The sequence below is a fragment of the Carcharhinus amblyrhynchos genome, chromosome 20, assembly GCF_965287045.1.
Source record: "Carcharhinus amblyrhynchos chromosome 20, sCarAmb.v2.hapA, whole genome shotgun sequence".
Taxonomy (NCBI): domain Eukaryota; kingdom Metazoa; phylum Chordata; class Chondrichthyes; order Carcharhiniformes; family Carcharhinidae; genus Carcharhinus; species Carcharhinus amblyrhynchos.
The window spans coordinates 50,787,233-50,812,778 of NC_137343.1; the positions used below are offsets into that span (position 1 = coordinate 50,787,233).

Below are 25,546 nucleotides of genomic sequence, written 5' to 3' on the forward strand. Positions count from 1 at the left end.
CGGCTCCAACTGAGCCTCCGCTATCCCAGAGAACACCGCGCGCTTCGGCCCTCACTGATTCCCCCAGCGTCCCAGAGACACTGCGCGCTTCAGCTCTGACTACTCCTCCAGCATCCCAGAAATCACCGCGCGCTTCAGCTCTGACTATTCCCCCAGGATCCCGGAGATCACCGCGCGCTTCAGCTCTGACTACTCCTCCAGTAGTCATGATGTGGATGTGCCGGCGTTGGACTGGGGTAAACACAGTAAAAAGTCTGACAACACCAGGTTTAAGTCCAACCTGGTGTTGTCAGACTTTTTACTCCTCCAGTATCCCAGAGATCACCGCGCACTTCAAGCTCTGACTACTCCTCCAGTATCCCAGAGACCACCGCGCTGTCCCCGGACCGCCTTAAGCGGAAGCTCAGTTTGGTGCACCGCAGTCAGTCCCACCCTTATCTGTCTCCCCCGGTCACTGGCCTTTCAGCTGTTTACTGTTATCTCCCGGCAATGGCCGCCCGGGGTGATTGTTCCCCGGCGGCGCCGCCCTTTCGGCCGGTGAAGAAATAAAGCGGTCGTCGGGGCCTGGGTTGTCAGGGAGAGTGTAGCCGGGAGAGGGGTTCTCCCGGCCTGGGAGCGATCGCCACTATGAAACCCACCGAGAGGGAGAGGCTGAGGGGTAAGTGCGAGCCGGGGGGGGGGGGAGGTCTCCCTCTGCTGTACCCGGAGCCTGGGGCACTGAGTGAGGGTTTAAACACAGGAATTTCCCCGGGGGGGGGAGGGAAATCTTATTGGGCTGCTAACTCAGTCTGTTTCTCTCTGTGTCTCTCTAGATGATCTGGTTCAGTTAAATGTTCCTGTCATTCAGCAGTCCTTTCACTGGGATTGTGGACTCGCCTGTTCCAGGATGGTGCTGCAGTAAGTGAGAGAGAAAACCCATTCCTGTTTAAAGCCTAGTGTACAACCTTGCAGAAAGAATCACTCTCATATCCTAATGGAGGGAGAGGACAGGAGCTCTGGATAAATCCAGGTTAACACTGACAAATAGGGAGTAAAACATTTCCTAAACAGAAAAGTTTCTAAGTGTTAAGATGCTGGAATCTAAAATGAAAATGCTGGGGAATCTCAGCAGGCCTGACAGTATCTGTGAAGAGAGAATAGAGCCAACGTTTCAAGTCTGGATGACCCCAAAGGTCTATTCTCTCTGTACAATCACTGTCAGACCTGCTCAGTTTATCCAGCACTTTTTGTTTCCAAAAGTTTACTTTGTGGCAAGATCTGTAATGCAAGATGATGGGAGAGAGAAGCTGCATAAATAAATAAAGGAGATTGTTTGGTCCATCATAGACTTAATCTTTCTGATGTGACAGCAGGTTTCTTCTATGATTTCAAAAATATTGTCTTTCAAAGTCCAATCTAGATATCGATCAAAGTCCGTTTTGGATATCGATCACAGTTTATGTCAAGTTATGCTTCCTAAGTGTTCCCAAGCTTGCTTTGTATCTTTTGATGCATTGAAATAGTGCTGAATAATGTTTGTATACCTCATATTGTAATCCAGGACCCACTGGTTTACAATCTACCCCAACGCTACATCCTGACCAGCTCCCTACCATGTGTAACTGACGTCAGGAAGGGGGAAGGGTGGGGACCGGAGGAAGGAGGGTGGGGACCAAATGCCTCAGCCTTTCAATCTGCATAACAGGTTTGAGGTTCTTGCTTCCAGTGTGGACAAGAACGAGGGCTGTGAGGTTGGTGAGCAAACTGCACACGGTACAGTAATGCAGACACAGGACATAAGCAAAGAGAAGGTGAAAAGGAATGTAGTAGTAATTGGGGATAGTGTGGTTAAGGGTATTGACACTGTCCTTTGTCACAATGACAAAGTGGACAGAAGGGTGTGTTGTCTGCCTGCTGCTGGGGTCCAGGATGTCGCATCTGGGCTACAGAGGAACCTGGAGTGGGAGGGTGAGAATCCGGTCGTTGTGGTGCATGTCAGTGCCAACGACATAGGCAAAATGCGAACTGAGGATCTGGGGAGGGAGTATGAAAAGCTGGGTATGGAATTAAAAAGTAGAACCGACAAGGTGGTTATCTCCGGACTACTGCCTGAACCGAGTGCAGACGGGCGTAGGGTTGATAAGATTAAGGAAGCGAATGGGTGGCTCAGGGATTGGTGTGGGAGGAATGGGTTTGAATTTATGGGGCATTGGCGTCAGTATTGGGGCAGGTGGGAGCTGTTCAGGTGGAATGGGGTTGGTTTGAACCATGCTGGGACCAGAGTCCTGGCGAATCGTGTGGATAGGACTGTAGATAGGGCTTTAAACTAATTAGTGGGGGGAGGGTGCGAGGGTAGGTGAAATTATGGGGTCAAAAGTAAAGGAGAGGGTACAGGTAAGGGAAGAGGCCAAGGATGTCCCAGTAATAAAGGGAGTAGGGGGCGTGAGTAAGGTTGGTGGTGTTCTGGCAAATAGGGTCCAGGTGAAGGCTGGGATGAAGGCACTTTATCTGAATGCACGAAGCATTCGGAATAAAGTGAATGAGCTGGTGGCGCAGATCAGCACAAATGGATATGATCTGGTGGCCATTACAGAGACGTGGCTGCAAGGTGACAGGGACTGGGAGCTGAATGTCCAGGGGTATCAAGTGTTTAGGAAGGATAGGCGGGAGGAAAAAGCAGGGGGGGTGGGGGCGTAACTCTGCTGATTAAGGATAGCATCAGGGTGGTAGTAAGGGATGATATAGGAGCCAAAGAGCAGAACGTGGAATCGTTGTGGTTGGAGATTAGGAACAGCAAAGGGAGGAAGACGCTGGTGGGTGTCGTCTATAGGCCCCCAAATAATGATCTGGAGGTGGGGTGGGCTGTTAATGCGCAAACAAATGCGGCGTGCAAGAATGGAACGGCGATAATTATGGGGGATTTCAATCTATATATTGATTGGTCGACCCATGTTGGATGCGGTGGGCTTGAGGAAGAGTTCTTGGAATGCTGCCGGGATAGCTTCCTTGAACAGTGTGTGTTGGAGCCGACGAGGGAACGAGCTATCTTGGATCTGGTGTTATGTAATGAGGCGGGTAGAATTAGGGCTCTTGTGGTGAAGGATCCTCTTGGGAAGAGTGATCATTGTATGGTGGAGTTTCTGATGCAGATGGAGGAGGAGAAAGTGGGTTCCCGGACATGTCCTTTGTTTGAACAGAGGGGAGTACGGTAGGATGAGAGGAGTTGGCGAATATTGATTGGGGGAGCGCATTGGAAGGTAGGTCTGCTGAGGAACAGTGGAGGATCTTTAAGGAGATCTTTCTTGGTGCTCAGCAGAAATTTATTCCGATGGTTAAAAAGGATCGTAGGAGGAGAGATAATCAGCCATGGATAACGAAGGAGGTAAAGGAAGGTCTTAAATTAAAAGTGGATGCGTTTAGAGTAGCTAAGAGTAGTGGGCGAGAAGAGGATTGGTAGAGGTTTAAATATCAACAAAGAATGACGAAGAAGTTGATAAAGAAGGGTAGGATAAACTATGAAGCTGGGCTAGCGTTTAATATAAAAAAGGATAGTAAGAGTTTTTATAAATACATAAAAAGGAAGAGGCTGGCTAGGGTGAACGTTGGGCCCTTAGAGGATGAGAAGGGGGACTTGGTGGTAGGGGATGGAGAAATGACTGAGGCCCTGAATAACTTTTTTGTTTCGGTCTTCACGGAGGAGGACGTGAATAATTTGCCGGGTGTTAGCGATGGAAAGATGATAGGAGTAGAGGGCCTGAATGACATTATTGTTACTAGAGAGGCAGTGCTCAACAGACTGGAGGGACTGATTGTGGACAAGTCCCCAGGACCGGATGGAATGCATCCAAGGGTTCTGAAGGAAATGGCGGAGGTGATAATGGATGCCTTGATGATTATTTTCCAAACCTCGCTGGATTCCAGGGAACTGCCGGAAGATTGGAAAACGGCTAATGTTACGCCGTTGTTTAAGAAGGGTGGCAGGCAAAAGGCAGGGAATTATAGGCCGGTTAGTTTAACGTCTGTTGCGCCTCGAAGGGCTAGTTGGCCTACTCCTGCTCCTATTTCTTATGTTCTTAAAATGTTAGAATCCGTGATCAAGGAGAAAAAATAGCGAGGCATTTTGAGGAGAATTGTTTGATAGAGCAGACGCAGCACGGTTTCGTTAAGGGGAAGTCGTGTCTGACGAATTTATTGGAGTTCTATGAGGATGTGTCTGGGGCGGTGGATAGAGGAGAGCCGGTGGATGACGTGTTTCTTGATTTTCAGAAGGCATTTGATAAGGTGCCGCACAAGAGGTTATTACAGAAGGTCAGGGGGCATGGAGTTGGGGGTAGGGTGTTAGGGTGTTAGCGTGGATAGAGGATTGGTTGTCAAATAGGCAGAGAGTGGGGGTCAATGGGTGCTGTTCGGATTGGCGGTTGGTGACTAGTTGAGTGCCCCAGGGGTCGGTGCTGGGGCCTTAGCTATTTACCATTTATATAGATGATCTGGAGGAGGGAACTGAATGTATGGTGTTGAAATTTGCTGATGACATCAAGATTGGTGGAACGGCAAATTGTGCAGAGGAAGTGAAAAGTCTGCAGAAGGATCTAGATAGGCTGGGCGAATGGGCCAGGAACTGGCAAATGGAATTTAATGTTGGCAAGTGTGAAGTTGTCCACTTTGGTAGGAAGAATGGTAGGAAGGACTATTACTTACATGGCAAAAAACTGCAGCATGCGACGGTGCAGAGGGACCTCGGGGTCCTTGTGCATGAGTCGCAAAAACCCAGCCTGCAGGTGCAGCAGGTGGTCAGGAAGGCGAATGGGATGCTGGCCTTCATAGCGAGGGGGATTGAATATAAAAGTAGGGAGGTCCTGCTGCAACTGTACAGGGCACTGGTGAGGCCGCAGCTGGAGTACTGTGTGCAGTTATGGTCGCCGCACTTACGCAAGGATATTTTGGCCTTGGAGGGAGTGCAGAGGAGGTTTACTAGGCTGATACCGGAGTTGAGGGGGTTGAGCTATGAGGAGAGGCTGAATAAACTAGGCTTGTACTCGTTAGAGTTTAGAAGAATGAGGGGAGATCTCATTGAGACATATAAGATGTTGAATGGGATGGATAGGATAGAGGTGGAGAGGCTCTTCCCGCTCAGAAAGGACAGTAGGACTAGGGGGCACAGCCTCAAGATAAAAGGGGAGGGGGGGGCGCAGTTTAGAATGGAGTTGAGGAGGAACTTCTTCACTCAAAGGGTGGTGAATCTCTGGAATTCTCTGCCCGTTGAAGTGGTGGAGGCTACCTCGTTAAATATATTTAAGACGCAGGTCGATAGGTTTTTGATAGGCAAGGGGATTAAGGGTTATGGGGAGAGGGCGGGAATGTGGAACTGAGCCATGACAGATCAGCCATGATCTTATTGAATGGCGGGGCAGGCTCGAGGGGCTAGATGGCCTACTCCTGCTCCTATTTCTTATGTTCTTATGTCATTGCCCTGCGATAAAACGTAGGAGCAGAATTGAGCCACTCAGCCCATCAAGTATGCTCTGCCATTCAATCATGGTTGATATTTTTCTCATTCCCATTCTCTGCCTTTTCCCCATAATCCCTGAACCCCTTATTAATCAAAAACCTATCTATCTGCTTTGGCTGCCACGGCCTTCTACGGCAAAGAGTTCCACAGGTTCACCATTCTCTGGCCGAAGAAATTCCTCCTCATCTCTGTTTTAAAGGATCATTCTTTTAGCCTGAGCTTGTGCCCTCTGGTTCTAGTTTTTCCTACTAGTAGGTACATCCCCTCCTTATCCACTGTATTCAGGCCTCGCAGTATCCTGTAGGTTTCAATAAGATTCCCCCTCGTCCTTCTAAACTCTGAGTACAGACCTCAACCCTTCTTCATATGATAAGCTCTTCATTTCCAGAGATCATTCTTGTGAACCTGCTCTGGATCCTTTCCAAGGCCAGCACGCCCTTCCTTAGATATGGGGCCCAAAACTGCTCACAGTTCTCCAAATGGGGTCTGACCAGACTCTTATTCAGCCTCAGAAGTGCATCCCTAGTATATTCTAGCCCTCTCGAGATGAATGCTAACATTGCATTTGCCTTCCTAACTGCTTGTTAATCTTAAGAGAATCCCAAGTCCCTTTGTGTTTCTGATTTCCTAAGCATTTTGCCATTTAGAGAATAGTCTCTGCCTCCATTCCTCCTTCCAAAGTGCGTAACTTCATTACTTTTCACTTGATTTCCACCTTTTAAAATGGTCAAGTTCCATTTGAACCACAGCTGGCCAGTCCTAAGGGGTAACTACTGCAGTCTCAGCTGGGGGCCATTGAATAGTTGATAAACCATATCTCCCGAGTCCAAGTCCCTTGTGGACAGTGATATTGTGATTCCAATTTAGCTCAATAACTTAAAAAGGAAATTGAAATTCCATTCAGAAGGATAACACCAGAAGATTACACATTTACTGTAATTATGTTTGTAGACAGCTTACAAGCTACAAAAATGGTGCCTTTTAATTTGCACACAAATGAAAAGCCCACTTCCGAGGTACATGCTTTACACCATTCTTTAACTGCTCCATCAATCTTCCCAAACCCAGCCCAAAGTGCTGCTTAGTCCCTGAGTGTTTACTTGCTGTGATGTTGCAAGGAGCTGGAGAGAGGTAGAATTCACTCAGTTCAATCACTCGCAGGCTTTTCAAATACAGAAATAGTGAATGTTTGTTTATTTAAAGGTCTTCATATACTCAGCAAAACAGAAAATGAAAGGAAATTAAAACCCAGCTACCCTTTGGCCTAACTTCATGCACAATATATTTATTTTCAAATCTGGACAGCGAATCCGTTTCCCAGGGAAACCTCCACGCAGTATGTAACAGCGACAGCCCTTCAGGAGGGTGAGAAAGGTCGAAATGCCAGCGAGGGTTCTCATATAGGTCAAACTTCAACCCACACCAGGGTTTGTGTACAGTCTGAGGTCAGCCACAAACACAGCAAATTCTTCACCCTCCTCACATTCACTCAGCTGCCTTCCACTTTAACACAACTCAGTGCTCTGCTTATACAAAGAACAAAATCAGCCTGGGAAACAGGCCCTTCGGCCCAACGAGCCCACGCTGCCATCTCAACACCACCTCTCTACCCATGACCCCTATCTAATGTTTTATATAGTCTGCAAGGCTATACCGCTGATCGTCATTGCACTGATTTCTGAAAGAGGTTTTCCATCGGTCTGCCGTGTGACTCCCTGTTAGTCGGGGGAGTCAGCCTGTATCTGAGAGTTCCAGGGATCGCTTCCTCTCAACATCCAAATAAGTTTCAGTGCAAAACACGAGGACCTTGTATTCAGGTAGAAGAGCTGATTAGCCATCTGACACCCTCTTATTGTGGAACTAAATGGACAGTTTAAAGTACAGCTGACATTCTCAACACCTTCTTGGGAATTTGAAGAAACATGGATGTTGTTGCCATTGTCTGTTTCCAGTGAAACAATCCAGACATATCGTCAATCTTTAACAGACACACAGTCCTGGCCAAGTGTTGGGCAGGTGTCAGAACAGGTCTTGTGAATGCACCCCCCCCCCCGCGCCTTCACTTTCTCTCTAAATTAAAGGAACAGTCCCAAAAATGTAACATTCTTAACAGCGATCAAAGCGGGATAATGACTCATTTCATTACAACCAGCAGATGCCACCACTATCTCAGTTCATAGAAGGTTTGAGCAAAGTATGGCTGAACCAAGTAGATGTGGGACCCAGTCTGGGCTGAGTGAGTTAATCCCAGGCTGCAGCAACTAGCCTGAGTTAAGGATAATGAGTTAGGTACCCTGCTCCTTGAGGCTGTGCTGTGAGATCTTGGTGGGCCCTCCTGACGTTGAAGAATTGGGTGAATGTTCCTTCCCTTAACCATCTGTATATAACCTGCATCTGCGCCCAGCCTCAACCGCCCTCGCTCCCTGCGTCTGCGCCCAGCCCCAAACAGCAGAAAGACCCAGTGCCAATCCTGCACCCACTACTGAACAAGCTTCCCTCACTCGGGTCAACTCCCCAACATTAGGGAGGAGCAGAAATCAGCTGGGACTTTCATTCCTTTTAGTTATCCAGACATCACAGGCAGCAGTGTCTGGGAATAAGGATGGGATGGCACTGAGCTGCCACCTCTCCCAACCGCTGACTCTCTCATCCTCAAGACGATCCCATCATCTTCCGAATCAGTGTGGTGAGCCAGTGATGCACTCCCTCTAGGGCAAATATTTCCCTTCTTAAGGTGAGGAGACCTAAACTCTTCCAAGTACTGCACATGCAGTCTCATCTATATTACTTCAATAACACTCCTTTAATCCTCTACTCATCCTCTCGCAATAAAGGCCAAGAGAAGACCGGAGTGTGTATAACATTTGAGATTTAACTAGGCATTGTACAGTCACTAGTAACTCCCAACTTGTAACTCTCTCTCTCTCGGCCTCTCTTGTGTGTAAAGGTATCTCCATCCTGTGAGTGAGGAGGACTTCCAGACAGCCTGTTGGAGGTTGCAGCTCAATGAAAGTGTCTGGACGATAGACCTGGCTTATCTAATGCGACAGTTTGGGGTGATGCACAGGTTCTGCACACAGACACTGGGAGTGGACAAGGGTTATCGATACCAGGTGAGCTGACACCATAACCCTGGCAGCATCCAATGTTTTATAGAACGTTACAGCACAGTACAGGCCCTTCGGCCCTCAATGTTGCACCGACCTGTGTAACCAATTTAAAGCCCATCTAACCTACACTATTCCAAAAGCACCCCTATGTTTATCCAATGATCATTGAAATGCCCTTAATGATGGCGAATCCACTACTGCTGCAGGCAGGGCATTCCATGTCTTTACTACTCTCTGCATAAAGAGCTGCTCTCTTTGTAAAGTTTCATGGTCCCCTCCAGTCTGTTACATTTTCCACCCTTTCCTGCTGACAGTACATTATTATTTGAAAGCTGGCACACAAGCCTGTTCTTCTCCACTTGTAAACGCCGGCATCTCCACAGCATCACTCCTCCACGTGTACAGGAGTCTTGCTGGGGTTAGGGTTCACTGGCACTGTGGTACCTTGGCAACTTACCCAACTATCCGGAGCTTACCAGTGATGGTGGGGTAATATCCCCCATTCAAACAGACCCTGTCTCTGGTTGGATGTTTGTGTTACTGGGGCAGAAAGATGATTGGTTAAATTTGCTCTTGCCTCCCCAGGGCCACATTGCCTGCTCCATATGTTTCTTTCAGTGTTAATATCTTCAGCATTGTTACAATTAGTCTGAGATTACTGATTGCAGGCAGAGGGTGAGGGGGGGAATTCTTAATTTAACACTGATGTTTGTGAGATTGAACATAATCCTACCAGCTGCAGCAGTATTGCCCTGAGGCCTTGTCCCTCTCACTCACAGCCCCTTCTCTACATCCTCCTCTTCCTCCCCCCACTTTATAACATTCAGCCTGGCACTGGTCCTGCAATGGACAACACCTACACTGGTGTAGTGTTTGTCACTATTTGCTAATCCTTGTCAAACCCTTCATTTCAAACATGGTCTCTTGTACAGATTCACTTAGACTTTCCTGAATGACTGTTGTTTTGATTTCAGAGTTTCTGATCCAGGTCTTTCTGTCCCCTTGTCCTTCCCACGATCCTCCATTTTATTTGGGGCTGAGGGTTTATGCCTTTCTCTTGGGTGTAAGGTTGGACGTGTTTGTTTGATTGTAGTTATTAGTGAGGTGGCTTTTACTGTGTACAGGCAGCAGAGTGATTAGCATTGCTGCCTCACAGCACCAGGGACCTGGATTAATTCCAGCCTTGGGTAACTCTGTGTGGAGATCTTCCCACGTCTGGGTGGGTTTCCTCCGGGCGCTCCGGTTTCTTCCCACAGTCCAAGGATGTGTTGATTAGGTGGATTAGCCATGGTAAATTGACCTAATCACATCCATGAGGTGTCTGAACAGCCTATAAATTCTATTATTCCCATTATTGTCCCTCTGTCTGTGTGGGGAGAATCCAATGGTCTGATCAGTCATAATCAGGAATCCAGGTAATAATGATTGTAATTTCTTGCACATTGACCCCTTTATCTTGTCTGTAATTGAGTAACAGCTGAAAGAATTTACATTTATATTGTACCTTTTGAAACCTCCGGATGTTGTTTATGCTTCACAGCTAATGAAGTATTTTGGAGGTGTGGTCACGGGTAATGTGGCAGCTATAAGATGGCTACAGCAAACTCCCAACAGCAATAATGAAATGAAGAACAAGATAGTCTATTTCAGTGATGTTTGAAGGATTAGAAATATCCTGTTCTTCCACAAATACAGCCATGAGATCCTGTATGTCTAGCAAAGAGGTATAAAATCTTACCTGAATGTTAGCACCTCTGACAGTGTGGCACTCATAATTAGCTCAGGAATATTTGTTAGCGCAATTTCAAAGATTATAATTTAAAAAAAACTCCTGAATTTTACCTGAATTTTCAAGTGTAATAGGCAATTTAAAAAGGATTTATTTTTCAATAACAACCTGCTTTCTAATCTAAAAAAATCAATGATCGTGAGTGGTGCTGAATGCCCGGTGCCGGAGGATTTTCTAACCATCAACAATTAATCATGGCAGATAAGAAATGGGGGCAGATCCCTTGAGCCTGCTCTGCTGTTTCACACAGTCTGGGCTGGCATTTGTCTCAACTTCAATGTTTAAATAAATGTTATTATTGTCACAGCTAGGCTTACATTAACACTGCAATGAAGTTACTGTGAAAACCCCCTAGTTGCCACACTCTGGCATCTGAGGGAGAATTTAGCATGGCCAATGCACCCTAACCACGTCTTTTAGTAGAAACTGAAGCACCCGGAGGAAACCCACGCATACACGGGGAGAATGTGCAGACTCCACACGGACAGTGACCCAAGCTGGGAATCGAACCGGGGTCCCTGGTGCTGAGAGGCGGCAGTGTTAACCACTGTGCTGCTGTGCCGCCCAATGTCAGCACTTGTTGGAATAAATCCAGAGAATTGAATTTCTTTATTGAAGAAATAAGAATTGTCATTTGCTGCTGAGTGAGTGATTCCTGTTGTTACTTCGATTGTCTGGATGAAACTTTACAAATTTTACACGTTGCTGTGAACTGTGGCATTAAAGAAACGCAAAGCTGAATGGATTCTATTTATTTCATTTTATTTGAAACCTTGCTTTGACGTTAGTAAATTCACCACCTGAGAATTGGTGGGCTGTTTGTCGCAAAGGGAATTTTGAGTGATTTGATTGTATTATAGGCTTGTCAATGAACCAGTGTTTACCCATACAATCCTGTTACGTTAGAAATATCTAGTCAGAATGTTGATGTGTGTAACATTTCTGGGTGGTAGGGTGGACGATGTTTTGATAATGTGGATATACCTGTGCCACCTCAGGTCTGGTTATCTCACGAGTGCTGTTTGAAATATGATTTCTCTGTGAAAAGTGACCAGCTCTTTCCTTTCTTTTCCTCAGTCGTTCTATCGGAAGCATTTTGAGACAGAGGAAGACCGGGTGAATCAGCTGTTTGCTCGCGCAGAAGCAAATGGCGTTCAGGTAGAAAAGAGGTGAGAAGCTGGAGTGCTGTGTGCAACTTCAATCTGACTCCATCATCAGTGAGGGTGACTCAGAGCTCTGACAAAGGCTCATCCAGACTCAACACTGGACCTATTCTCCACACAGACTGTCAGACTTGCTGGGATTTTCCAGCATTTTCTGTTTGTGTGTGTGAGGTGGAGTCTAGGCCCTGGTTATTTACAAACGCACAAACTGGTGAAGGGTCCTGAGGGTGGATGGTGTGGGAAATGGGGAGTTTGGCCGATGAAGTTAAGGGAGTTTTTGGGCTAAAAGGACAGCTTTACTCATCACACTAAACTAATTCATTCAAATATCAGATCACTGATCGCTCCTTATTTTCTTTACCTGTATGTATGCTAACAAGGCTGGAAAATGAATGAACGTGAATAAATGGGAGAACATTAGGACTTTGAGTATACATCTGGGTTGAGGCAGGGTCGGGATGCAGTGGGAGCTGGGGGCTGGATCGGGGTGGGGACAAGGGTAAAGTTGCCATGAGCCAGTGTCACAAGAGATTCCTAGTAATATATGCAAGGTTTTGTGTACTGTATGCATTTCTGATAAGATACTTGTTATCCATTATATCGACATCCTGTTGCTGATTTATACATCCTCTAATCTCCTCTCTGCAACATCTCAATCTTCTAAACTGAAAATCCTAAAGTGAAAATAAATGTGTTCTAATTTTGACTATACCGTCTCCAGTTGAGATTGCCCATTTCCATTTCTTCCTCTTTGTGAGCCAGAGATAGAAACATGGCTGCCTCCCATCCATTGACTCCCTCTACACTTCCCGCTGCCTCAGCAAAGCAGCCGGCATAATTAAGGACCCCAGGCATTCTCTCTTCCACCTTCTTCCGTCGGGAAAAAGATAAAAAAGTCTGAGGTCATGTCCCAATCGACTCAAACAGCTTCTTCCCTGCTGCCGTCAGACTTTTGGATGGCCCTACCTTGCATTAAATTGATCTTTCTCTACACCCTAGCTCTGACTGTAACACTACATTCTGCACTCTCTCATTTCCTTCTCTATGAATGGTATGCTTTGTATAGCGTGCATGAAACAATTCTTTTCACTATATGTTAATACTTGTGACAATAATAAATCAAATCAAATCCTGAAGAGGGATAGCCCTGCGGCAGAGAAGGTTCCAAAGCAAGTGGCAGCTGCAAGCGCTGTAACTGTCCCAGTGTTTGTGCCCCCATTGCAGTTAACAATGTCTTGAATGACGGGGCTTTCAGAATTGTCAGGCCATGTAGCAGGTCCTGATGATCAGGGTGAAGTGAGGCTCTGGGGATTGGGAGTCCGTTTGTTGGTGGCTGTGGGATTCGATCGGTGTGTTGAATCATTTCTCTCTTTCTTTGTCCCACGCACAGGTCTGTCACCATCCAGGAGATTCAGCAACATCTGGCCAAGGATCATGTGGTGATCGTCCTGGTGAATGCGGTTCTGCTTGTCTGTGACCTCTGCTCAGCTCCAGTCAAGTTCTGTTGCCTCCTGCCCATTGGACAGAAATGTTTCTGCAGGAAGCCTGACTATCAGGGACACTTTATTGTGGTGTGCGGCTACAACAAGAACTCGGGTTGCATCTTCTACAATAACCCAGCGTATGCTGACAGTAAGTGGAGTTCAGTGATCCACGGAGGGAGGGAGGAGGAAGCTCTCTGAATCGTTCATCCGGACCAGACATGTGGATTTCCAACAAAATACCCTCTTCCCTCCAGTCTCCACTGGAGCCAACCAGAGAAGAGACAATTATCGATTTTTGTGTAATGAGGCAGCGTTAGTTAATCTCTTGGGGAAAGAATCCACTGCAGAAGATTGATCATAATATAGAACTCCACATTGAGTTACTGAGTGACATCATTAAAGTAAAGAAAGTCAACATAAAGTATTGGGGGAGAGTTGGCTGAGGCAGACGGGAAATTAAGTTAAAATGTAGGTAAGTGTTTGTGAGCCTTGAATTTCAATGAGAAATAAAAATCCCATAGGAATAGGAATCCATCTATGACTAGATATCAAAGTGAAGGATGGTATCAGATTAAAAGAAGGGATTTCTAATTTTGTCAAACAGAGGAGGAAGCCTGAGGGTTGGGAGAGTTTTAGAAACCAATAAAGGATGACCAAAAGTTTGCTAAAGGGGTGAAAACAGAAGAAGAGTAAGACAGAAAGAAAGTATAAAAATAGCATGCAAGAATGTAAAAAGGAGAGAATAGCCAAAATAAGTGTTGGCTTCTTGGCAGCAGACACAGGAGAAATTTATCATGGCAATGGAGTAATATATTAAACAAATATTTAGTGTCTTGTCTTGCAGTAGCAAAGACTGTAAGAATCCAAAAATGGGGAATTAAGGGTCCAATGAGAGTGAGGAGCTTAAAATAATATTCGTAGTAGAGAAATTAGAGGTTTTGTGGAGGAGGTGCCCCACCTCTCAGCCAGGAGGCCCAGTTAGAGGTGGTGTTCAATTTAAAAAAAAAACATACAAATTGGCAAGAAAAAGCAATAGACCCTGAGGATTAGGAACAGTTTGAAATTCAGCAAAGGTAAGCTAAGGGATTGATTAAATAGGGAAAATAGAGTATGAAAGTAAGCTAGCAGGGAACATAAAAAAACGGACTGTAAAAATGTCTAGTGGTGTGTAAAGAGAAAGATGACAAAATAAAAGTAGACCCCTTACAGTAGGAAAGGGAGAATTCGTAACGGGGAATTAAATTTGTACATTGCTTCTGTCTTCAAAGGGAGAGATGAATAATGTACCAGAAGTTCTGAGGAAAAACAAGTTTTAGTGAGGAGCTGAAGGAAATCAGTATTAGTAAATTAGTGGGATTGAAGGTGGATAATCTTCATCTCAGGTTGACCCTAGAAGTAATCATTTCCCAAAATTGTTTGGACTCTGGACAGTTCTTACAGATTGGAGGGTAGTAAATATAAGCCCACTATTCAGAAAGTGGGGTAGAGAGAAAACAGAACTATGGAATAGTGAGCCTAACGTTAATACTAGGGAAGTTGCTAGAGTCCATTATCAAGGATTTCATAGCTGAGCATTGGGAAAGCAATGATACAATCAGACAAAATCAGTATGGATTTATGATGTAAAGTTAACGTGCGTGGAATTGCAGCTAGTGTCTTGCGATGGATAGAAAGCTGGCTTGCAGACAGGAAGCAAAGAGTTGGAATAAATGGATCTTTTTCTGATTGGTATGTATGGTACTTTGTAGGTTCCTGGTCAGCCATTCTTTATACGGAATGCTGCCCCTCGAGCTGTAACCACTTGTCTCTGGGGAAGAGATGACTATGATCCCCAGTGAACAATACTGGGATTAAAGGCCAACGAGACCACCCAACCGAGCAGAGATAGAGTTGTAGAAATAGCGGATGTATTGGCTGTGATCTTCCAAATATCCTAGATTCTAAACAGGTCTGTGTGGATTGGAAGGTTCAAATGTAACCTTACAAAGGAGAAAGAGACCCTAACCTCTGACCTAGAAAATACTATTGTTATAGAAGTGGTTACAATGCTCTTAGAATATTATGAAATGGAAATTGCGTTTGACAATTGAATTTTCTTTAGAATCTAGTTAACAGGGTAGATAAGGGACACAGTGTGGTTCGATTTTCAAAAGCCATTCTGTAAGGTGCCGTTCTAAATGGTTCATGAGGTGGGGGCTGAATATTAACCTAGATTGAAGATTGGTTGGCAGACAGTAATGATTAGGGATAACGGATCATTCTCAGGCTGCTAGGCTAAGGGGGTCACCTGTTTGGAACGGAGGCAGTAGTTTAATCACCAGTGGGCTGTGCCAAGATCCATCGTTCACCATTTACAATCTGTATTGATGCTGCAGGTGAACACTGAGTGTAATGAAGCCAAAGATCAAACTAGGTGGGAAAGCCAGCTACAAATAGGTTATGTGAACAAGCTAGAAGGTGGCAGATGGAGTGTAAGGTGAAGAAATGCTTCAGCAGGAAAAATAGAAGAATAGATTTTAGTAAAATGGTGAGAAAATGTTAAATGTTAGTGCTGAGAAGTTTGGGTGTTGTTGTACACAATAGCGAAAGTTAGCACACGGGTAAGCAATCCGGGAATTCAGTGGTCTATTGGCCATAACTGCAGGCACCAGGGCTATGTTCATGCCACACTGTGTACTCCACTTTAGAGTCTGTATTTAAGGAAGGATATATCTGCTTTCAGAGGGGGTTCAAAGCCTGTTCCTTCGATTTAATTACTGGGAAGAGGGGTTTGTATTATGTGGTGAGATAGTGTTGAATGGGCCAATAGACTCTGGAGTGTAGAAGGATGAAAAGTGATTTCAATGAAACATTAAAATTGAGTAAATGAAACAGGGATGGGCGCCCAAGGTGGTGTTTGTGGTAGTGGTGTTGAGGGTGGGGGGGGGGGGGGGGGGGGGGGCGGGGGAGGTGGTGTGTGGCAGCGATGCCACTGATGGGGCAGGGCAGAGGAGGAGGGGCACAGCTCACGGGGTTCTTTTCCACAGGTTGGAGAGCCTAGAACTAGGGATCATAGTCTGAGGATAAGGGGTCACCCACTCAACACCGAGAAATTTCTTCACTCAGAAGCCCTGAATTTTGGAATTTTCCTGCCATGGAGAACAGTGGATGCTCAGTTTGTGAGTATGTTCAAGGTGGTGCTTAATAGGCTTGTGAAATCTTAAGGGAATTGAGGGATATTGGGAGAGCAGGGAAGTTGGAGTTGATGTAGACACTCAGTTACGGTCTTTCTGAAGGTGGATTGGGCTGAGTTGGTTTATGGCTGCCTCCAGTTCCTATTTGCAGTATTCTGTCTGACTCTTGGGCACTCGGTCTCTCTCACTCACTGATCAGGTCAGAAAGATGAGAAGAAGAGGTTGTGTTTATAGAGGATCTTTCAGAACCATAGGAAGTCCCAAAGAATGAAGAACTTTTGAAATGTGACAGGTTTGAGCTTTTCTCTGTAACCAAGCTGTTTCTGCCTGGAATGTGTTTAATGGGATAGTGCCGAGGTAGCTGGATCTCATGGATATTGGCTAAGGGATAAATATCCGTCTGGACACTGGGAGAATCCTCAATCCCATCAAATCCTTGACACCTACCTGAGAGGCATGTGGAAAAACTGGATATTTTACAGGAACTAAGCAATAAGACTGTTATTCTTTTCCATAAAGATTTTGAAATTATTTAAATTCCCATCACTTTGCTTTTCTCAGATTTACTTTCTCAACCAGTCTAACCGTTTCCATGTTCAGTTGTTTCCCTCTCTTGAGTTCTGTAACTTGTGTGCTTCCTATTGGCCTGTAAGTCAATTCCTCAGTCACCCTGTGTTCCCTTCCCCTCTCCCTGCTGCAAGAGTTTTGAACCTTTTTTGGGGGCTGCTTATTTGGCTTAGATTGTGATAGGCCTCAGCGTCCTGAACTAAGGGAGGGGGCAATGTGTGTGTGTCACATTAGCTGAGTCTGGGATTTGTCTTGGTTGTGCCGCCTCCAGTGCTGGAATAGCTAGTCCACACTCGGGTGAATTCTGACCAGGTGAATGGGGCCACGTTCCCAGTCAGGGGCCAGAACCCCTCAGAAATAAAAACGACGGGGGTGGTTTTTGAGTTGTGCTTGGCTGATACTTGCCTTGTTTCTACTCCGCAGGAGTCTGTTGCACGACTGTGAGTAACTTCAACGAAGCTCGCATGAGTTACGGGACGGATGAAGACATCCTGTTTGTTTACAAAGACAGCTGATTACAGAGTATGATTCTGACTCCAGTTCAAACACAACTACCTAAAGGATACAAGATGATGGCTTGGCGATGCATTCCTCACTTCGCACAGCACATTTCTGATCTCAGTCCCTGCTCGGCACCAAGGCTAAATGCCTCGTCCCATCCCTGAATGAAGGTCACAGATTGGGCATGAACTGTTGTATGACCCCTTTCCTCCTCCTCGGAATGTTCTGGAGAATCATGATCTGGAGAAAAGTGACTTGCTTCAGCCCAGGAAGACGGGCCCAGGAGTCAGAGATCACATTAGCTCTCCACAACCTGCTCAGCTTGCTAATTGCAAACTACTGCTTTAAAAACGCCAGAGTCAAAGCTGATTGTTTCCAAATTTTAGATTTTTCTATAGGACTGAGAAGAGCTTTAATTCTTGTAAATGCTTTGGCTCTACCTGCCAAGGATACTGCTGCTATATGTTTTATTTAGGGACACAAAGTTGAGGGACTAGTGGGCACAAGTTCTCTTCATTGAGTACAGTACAGGATATAGCCTCCTGGCTAGTACCCGGTTAACCTCAGGACCAGTCTCTTGCACTTGGGTCACCGGACCCCAGAACCTGTACAAGTCTGTCTGATTATGGGCAGTGTGACGTGAGAGCTGGCCACCGAGAAAGCTCTGGATCTGAGTTCCTGAGCTTGCCCTGTACTGGTGTTTAATAATTCCAAGTCGAACTCCAGTCTGACTGTGGAGCAGACTGCAGCTCAGTCTCGCCCTCTGCTCAGAGGCTGAGGGAAGAGATTTCCTGATTGTTTCCATTGGAGACAACACTGGGATCTCCATCCATCTGCCTTTCAAATACGAATCTATGCATCAACTGCTAAACAGCAAACCATGTGTCTGGAAGCTTTTTTTTTAAAAGGAAAATGATTGCTTACCAGGAAATTTTGAAAAAACTTTATAGAATGGACAATATCCCAACCAATCTGCTTAGGAAATCAAGATCATAATGTAAAAGCTCATTGCATCTCAAAGGGTCAGGATCACAGCCCCAAAACCTGGCCCTAACTGCACCCCCCTCCCCGAGACTCCAGTTGTAATTGATCAAACCTTGTCTAATCTTGGAATGGCTAAAGACAGTCACTCTCTATAGGCTGCTGCCGTCTCCCTCGAGTCTATCAGGAAGTCTGTGCCCAGCACTGACACTGGGGTCTGATTCTGTGCAAGGTTAGGGCCAAGCCCTGGGGCATTGCTGCAGCGCGCTCATTTCTCCTTCCTGTTCATGTTGTACTCTCAATGTTTTCATTGCGTTTACAATAAGTTTTCTTTGAATATCATAGGGTCCAAATAAAAGGTGATTTGATAAGTATTCCAAACCTGATTTCTCAGCCGTCCTCTCTGACAAATATTTCATTACAGTGGTGGGGGAGGGCTTGAGCGTAAACACAGCGAATTTCCACCCTTTAGAACGAAACCATAACTTCTTTTAGGATGTCTGTATAATCTGATTCTTGGTTTGCTCCAACATTCCCACGTAGGTGTCACGTTTGGTTCTGTGAAGTGCCAGCAAACAGAAGTGTTCTGTAAGCACCAATTGTTGTCTAGTTCCTGGCTAAATGTTTGTGTTGTGTGGTAATGGGCACTACGTATAAATGGGATGTGCATAATACCTGGGGGGAAAAAATAGTTTAAATTTCCTTTTAACAAGAAAATAGCTGCACTGTGGCCTGGATTAACAGCAATGTACACTTTAAAAACTTGCCACTCTGATAACAATCGGCTAAAACAGTGAGAAAATACAGCAGATATTGGAAATCTGAAATACAAATAGAAAATGCTGGAACTATTCAGCAAAGTGGCAGCATCTGTGAGAAGAGATCAGATCCAGTTCCGATGAAACCATTGGTTCTGTTCTCTCTCCACAAACGCTATCAGACCTGCTGAGAATTTTCTTTCATTTCATGATGAGATTGCTTTTTAAGTAGAAGAATAGGAATTTTCTGCTGCTAACAAGACCTGGGACATCCATCATCAACTGGCTTGCTCGTGGTTTTAAAAGGAATGACAAGGTGAACTTGATGCTGGACTTAGTTATTGGTACAAATGAATCGTTTGTAGTAATTTCTACCTTGTTGGTCACAGCTCCCTGCTAAATACAACTAGAATGGACCTCCCTGCAATTTTACTAAGTGTTGTAATCTTTGCTGTTTCTGGGTGACAAACCCTGAATTGCAAAGCTCTGACATGCAAGGTATAGCAGGCTGCACCAGGTCTCACTCCACTCCATTTGTTACCCAGGTTCAGATGTGAAGCACTATTAACTTCTGATTCTGTCTTCCCTTGCTTGTGGGTGCAAGGATTGCTGGAAAATGGGAGTATGCCCATGAATTTGAAGGATAGAGCTGGGCAGAAAAGTGGCAGATGGAGTTTAACCCTGATAAGTGCGACCTGATTCATTTTGGTAGGACAAACCTGAATGCGGATTACAGGGTCAACGGCAGGGTTCTGAAGAATGTGGAGGAACAGAGAGATCTTGGGGTTCGTATCCGCAGATCTCTGAAGGTTGCCACTCAGGTGGATAGAGCCGTGAAGAAGGCTTATAGTAAGTTAGCGTTTATTAATGGGGGTTTTGAGTTTAAGAGCCGCGGGGTTATGCTGCAACTCTACAGGACCTTGGTGAGACCACATTTGGAATATTGTGCACAGTTCTGGTCACCTCACTATAAGAAGGATGTGGAAGCATTGGAGAGAGTGCAGAGGAGATTTACCAGGATGCTGTCTGGTTTGGAGGGTAGGTTTTATGAGGAAAGGTTGAGGGAGCTGGGGCTTTTCTCTTTAGAGCGGAGGAGGATGAGAGGCGACTTAATAGAGGTTTATAAGATGATGAGGGGGATAGATAGAGTGGACGTGCAGAGACTATTTCCTCAGGTGGATGTAGCTGTTACTAGGGGGACATAACTATAACGGGAGATACAGGAGGGATGTCCGAGTTAGATTCTTCACTCAGAGAGTGGTTGGGGTGTGGAATACACTGCCTGCTGTGATAGTGGAGTCGGACACTTTAGGAACTTTCAAGCAGTTATTAGATACGCATGTGGAGCACACCAGAATGATAGGAATTGGGATAGCTTATCTTGAGTTTGGACGTAGCTCGGCACAACATCGAGGGCTGAAGGACCTGTACTGTGCTGTAATGTTCTATGACTGTGGGTAGTAGGGAATAGCCACAGTCCTGAATCCACTCAAATCAAAGGTAAGAATGACATTCTGTGTGACACTATGGTAATTCCCCCGTCATTCTGTACACCTTTCTGCAACCTCTACAATAGTCGAAAGCAGCACCATCCTCCAACACTTCACTGTCATCCAGCTGATCCCATTCCTAGTGTTCAGTTATAGACAAAAAATAACCTCCACATACTTCCTGCTTCCATCATCCACCACAACCTCTGCCCTTAAGCCCTCACCCACTTACTGTACATATTTACATTCTCCCTGGTTTATCAAAATGGCTGGGATCTTTAAAAATACCTGCTTCATTGCCATAAAAAGGGGAGTGTGGCTTAACCTCCCCCGTGCTGCTACCCTGAACTGAAGGCCCCAAGAACTCGGTTTGCTCAATGATCATTCAGTCTGGGTCATAAACCAATAAGAAATGTGCAGTTCCTGATTGAGGTAAGTGTAAAGGAGCTGAGTGGACTGAAATTCCGGCCATGGAATCATTCTCCATGTCTCTGTAACTATATATTCCTCCATCTCTTCACTGCCTTTGATTTGTCACACTGCCCAATGTTTAGTCCTGGTGAGTTGTCATTCTCCAAGTTAAACACCATGAAGAAGAAAGCCATCGATTGCAGCTCCCATTACAGACTTGTCACCTATTTCATCCCTCTCCCAGGTCATTGTTGATTCAGGTTCTTGATGTGGAGATGCCGGCGTTGGACTGGGGTAAACACAGTAAGAAGTCTCACAGCACCAGGTTAAAGTCCAACAGGTTTATTTGGTAGCAAAAGCCACTAGCTTTCGGAGCGCTGCCCCTTCATCAAGTAAGTGGGAGTTCTGTTCACAAACAGGGCATATAAAGACACAAACTCAATTTACAAAATAATAGTTGGAATGAGAGTCTTTACAGGCAATCAAGTCTTAAAGGTACAATGTGAGTAGAGAGAGTTAAGCACGGGTCAAAGAGATGTGTATTGTCTCCAGACAGGACAGTTAGTGAGGTTTTGCAAACCCAGGCAAGTCGTAAGGGTTACAGATAGTGTGACATGAACCCATCTGTAACCCCTACGAATTGCCTGGACTTGCAAAATCTCACTAACTGTCCTGTCTGGAGACAATATACATCTCTTTAACCTGTGCTTAACCCTCTGTCCACTCACATTGTCTGTATCTTTAAGACATTACCATAAAGACTCGTATTCCAACTATTATTTTGTAAATTGAGTTCATCTTTATATGCCCTATTTGTGAACAGAACCCCCACTTACCTGATGAAGGAGCAGTGCTCCGAAAGCTAGTGGCTTTTGCTACCAAATAAACCTGTTGGACTTTAACCTGGTGTTGAGACTTCTTACTGTGTTTACCCCAGTCCAATGCCGGCATCTCCAGTGGTATACTGCAGGGATCAGTACTAGTTCTCTTGCTGTTTGTTGTGTACATTAATGATCGATACAGGAATGCGGGGGTGGGGGTTGGTGTGATCAGTAAATTTGTAGATGACACAATTTGATGGTGTGGTAAACAGTGAGGAGGAAAGCCTCGGATTCCAGGATGGTGTAGACAGATGGGCAGAACAGTGGCAAATGGAATTTAATCCTGAAAAGTGTGAGGTGATGCATTTTGGGAGGACTACAAGGCAAAGAAATATACAATAAATGGTAGGATGCTGGATAGTATATAGGAGCAGAGGGACCTCAGGGTGCATGTCCAAAGATCCCTGAAGGCAGCAGGATGGATAGATAAGGTGGTCAAGAAAGCATATGGGATATTTCCCTTTGTTCTAATATTCTAGGTCTCAACTAATAGAGGGGTTATGATGGAGCTGTAGGAAGCACTCGTCAGGCCACAGCCGGAGTACTGTGTGCAGTTCTGATCGCCACACTGTAGGAAGGATGTGACTGCATGGGAAAGGTTGCAGAGAAGATTCACCAGGATGTTACCTGGGCTGGAGAAATGGAGAGAGGCTGGTTCGGCTGGGATTGTTTTAGAGCAGAGACGGCTGAAGGGGGAACCTGACTGAGGTGGATAAAATTATGAGGGATATAGATAGGGTGGATGGGAAGAAACTTTTCCCTTTTTAGTAGAGGGCTCAATAACCAGGGGGCATGGATTTGAGGCAAGGAGCAGGAGATTTAGAGGGGATTTGAGGAAAAGCTTTTTCAGTGGGTGGTGGGAATCTGGAACTCGCTGCCTAAAAGGGTAACAGAGGCAGGCATCAAAGAACAGTACAGCACGGGAATAGGCCCTTCAGCCTGTGCTGACACATGACACCTTTCTAAAGATCTTTTGTTATACGCAGTCCGTATCCCTCTAATTCCCTGTCTATTTATTTATCTGTTGAAATGAATCTTAAACATTGCTACTGTTTCTGCTTCACCGCCTCCTTTGGCAGTGCATTCCAGGCATTTACCACCCTCTGTGTGGGGGAAAAACTTGCCTTTCATATCTCCTTTAATTTTCCCTCATTTACCCTAAACCTGAGTAATTGAGATTTCTTCCCTGAGAAAGACTCCGACTATACGTTCTGTCTTTGCCTCTCAGAATTCTGTAAACTTCGATCACCCCTCAGCATTCTGACGTTCAAATGAAAAGTCAAGTTTAACCAATCTCTCCTCAGAGCTGATACCCTCCAAACAAGGCAACATCAGGCAGTGAGTTCCAGGCTCCCACCACCCTTTGGGTGGGAAGGTTTTTCCTTGCATTCCCTCTAAACCTCCTGCCCCCTTGCCTTAAATTTATGCCCTCTGGTCATTGATTCCTCCATAAGAAGTCTCACAACACCAGGTTAAAGTCCAACAGGTTTATTTGGTAGCAAACACCAGTATAACTTTGTTATAGAAAACATGACTTTTCACTGACTGCCTGTACTGCAGGGCACCAGCGCTTCTCCCAAAGCTTTGTTTGAATAAAATTGTTTTGTCTGACTCTGAAGTGGTGACTTCCCCACAACAGTACGCTGGGGAGACCATGCAGATGCTATGACAACAGGTGAATGAACACCGCTTGACAATCACCAGGGAGTGTTTCCTTCCTGTTGAGGAACACTGCAGCCACGGGCATTCAGCCTCTGATCGTTCCATTCTCCAAGGCAGCCTTCATGACACACAACAACACAGAGTCGCTGAGCAGAGACCGATAGCCAAGTTCCGCACACATGAGGACGGTCTCAACCGGGATCTTAAGTTCATGTCACACTATCTGTAACCCCCAAGACTTGCCTGGGCCTACAAAACCTCACTAACTGTCCTGTCTGGAGACAATACACATCTCTTTAACCTGTGCTTAACGCTCTCTCCACTCACATTGTCTGTACCATTAAGACTTGATTACCTGTAAAGACTCACATTCCAATCATTATTCTGTAAATTGAGTTTGTGTCTCTGTGCCCTGTTTGTGAACACAACTCCCACTCACCTGATGAAGGGGCAGTGCTCCAAAAGCTAGTGGCTTTTGCTACCAAATAAATCTGTTGGACTTTAACCTGGTGTTGTGAGACTTCTTACTGTGTTTACCCCAGTCCAACACTGGTATCTCCACATCACTGATCCCTCCACCAAGGGAAAGGTTTCTTCCTATCCACTCTATCTGTTCCCTTCATAATTTTAAACATCTCAATCTTGTCCCACCTCAGTCTCCTTTGGTCCAAGGAAAACAACCCCAGTCTATCCAACCCTTCTTTGTAGTTAAATCTCTCCAGTCCAGGCAGCAACCTGATAAATCTCTGCCCCCTTTCCAATCCTATCACATCCCTCCTATAATGTGGATTCCAGAATTGCACACACTATTCTATTTGTGGCCCAGCCAATGTTTTATAATCGTTCCAGCATAACTTCCCTGCTTAAATTCTACACCTTGGTTAATAAAGGCAAGAATCCATATATCTTAACCATTTTATCCACCTCCCCTGCTACATTAAGGGACTGATGGACATGTATACCAAGGTTCCTCTGATCCTCAGTGCTTCCCAGGGTCCTACCATTCATCCTATATTTCCCTGCCTTGTTTGTAGTACCTGAGTGCATCACCTCACACTCACCAGATTGAATTCCATTTTCCACTGATCAGGCCAGCTAACCAGCCTGTTTATATCCTCCTGTAATCTAAGCTTATCCTCCTCACTATTTACCACCTCAGCAATTTTCTCACCGTCCACAAACTTACTGATCCCATATTCAATTCTAAATCATTCATGTAAACCACAAACAGCAAGGGCCCCAACACTGATGCCTGTGGGATCCCACTGGACATGGTTTTCCAGTCTGAAAAACACATCTTGATCCTCTGCTTCCTGCCACTCACCCAATTCTGGATCCAATTTACCAAACTTCCCTTGGATTCCATGGGTTCTTACTTCGCTATCAGTGTCCGATTTGGGACCTTGTCAAAAGCCTTACTGAAGTTCAGGTAGACTACATCAACTGCATTGCCCTCATCTGCACACCTAGTCACCTCTTTGAAAAATTCAGTGAAGTTGGTTAGACATGACCGTCCCTTAACAAATCCATGCTGACTGCTCTTGATTAATGCCAGCCTCTCCAAATGCAGATTAATTCTGTTTCTCAGAATTGCTTCCAATTGAAGTTAGACTGACTGGCCTGTAGTTTCCTGGTTTATCCCTTTCCTTCTTAAGTAATGGTACCACATTATCTGTTGTCCAGTCCTCTGGCACCTCTCCTGTGGCCAGAGAGAATTAAAAATTATTACCAGTGCTGGCTATTTCCTTCCTTACCTCACTCAATAGCCCAGGGTACATTTAATCTGACCCTGGAGGTTTATCTACATCTAAGCCTGCCAGACCACTCAGAGCCTCCTCTGTGTCTATGTTATTTCTTTAATCATATCACAGTCCTGATCCCTGATTTCTTTGCCTAACTTGTCCCTCTCACCAACATAAAGTATTCATCTATCTCTTGGATGTTGCTTTGAGAGTTGCCTAGTGCTTCACGGTGTTAGTGTGTGCTTAAACTGGACCATCTGATGGGCAACACGACAGCTCAGTGACTATCACTGTTTGCTGCGCAGATACATGGATTTGGGCCAGTGTCTGTGGGAGTGTGCACATT

At 45.3% G+C, this 25,546-nt stretch overlaps 1 protein-coding gene across 1 annotated transcript; it reads left to right on the forward strand.

The window, feature by feature from the left end:
• The first annotated feature begins 89 nt into the window (after positions 1–89).
• On the forward strand, positions 90–19,112 carry gucd1 (guanylyl cyclase domain containing 1). Its single transcript, XM_080208600.1, has 6 exons — positions 90–658; positions 813–897; positions 8,436–8,601; positions 11,465–11,556; positions 12,941–13,182; positions 17,198–19,112. Exons 1-6 carry the CDS (start codon positions 628–630, stop codon positions 17,287–17,289), a joined length of 708 nt encoding a protein of 235 aa, XP_080064726.1. The 5' UTR covers positions 90–627; the 3' UTR covers positions 17,290–19,112.
• Positions 19,113–25,546: the final 6,434 nt, after the last annotated feature.

Bases quoted from the DNA above. Each gene is read 5' to 3' on its own strand.
- gucd1 (XM_080208600.1), top strand. From the start codon at position 628: ATGAAACCCACCGAGAGGGAGAGGCTGAGGG. The intron at 659-812 runs GTAAGTGCGAGC...GTGTCTCTCTAG, and splicing joins CGAGAGGGAGAGGCTGAGGG to ATGATCTGGTTCAGTTAAAT. The intron at 11,557-12,940 runs GTGAGAAGCTGG...TCCCACGCACAG, and splicing joins GGCGTTCAGGTAGAAAAGAG to GTCTGTCACCATCCAGGAGA.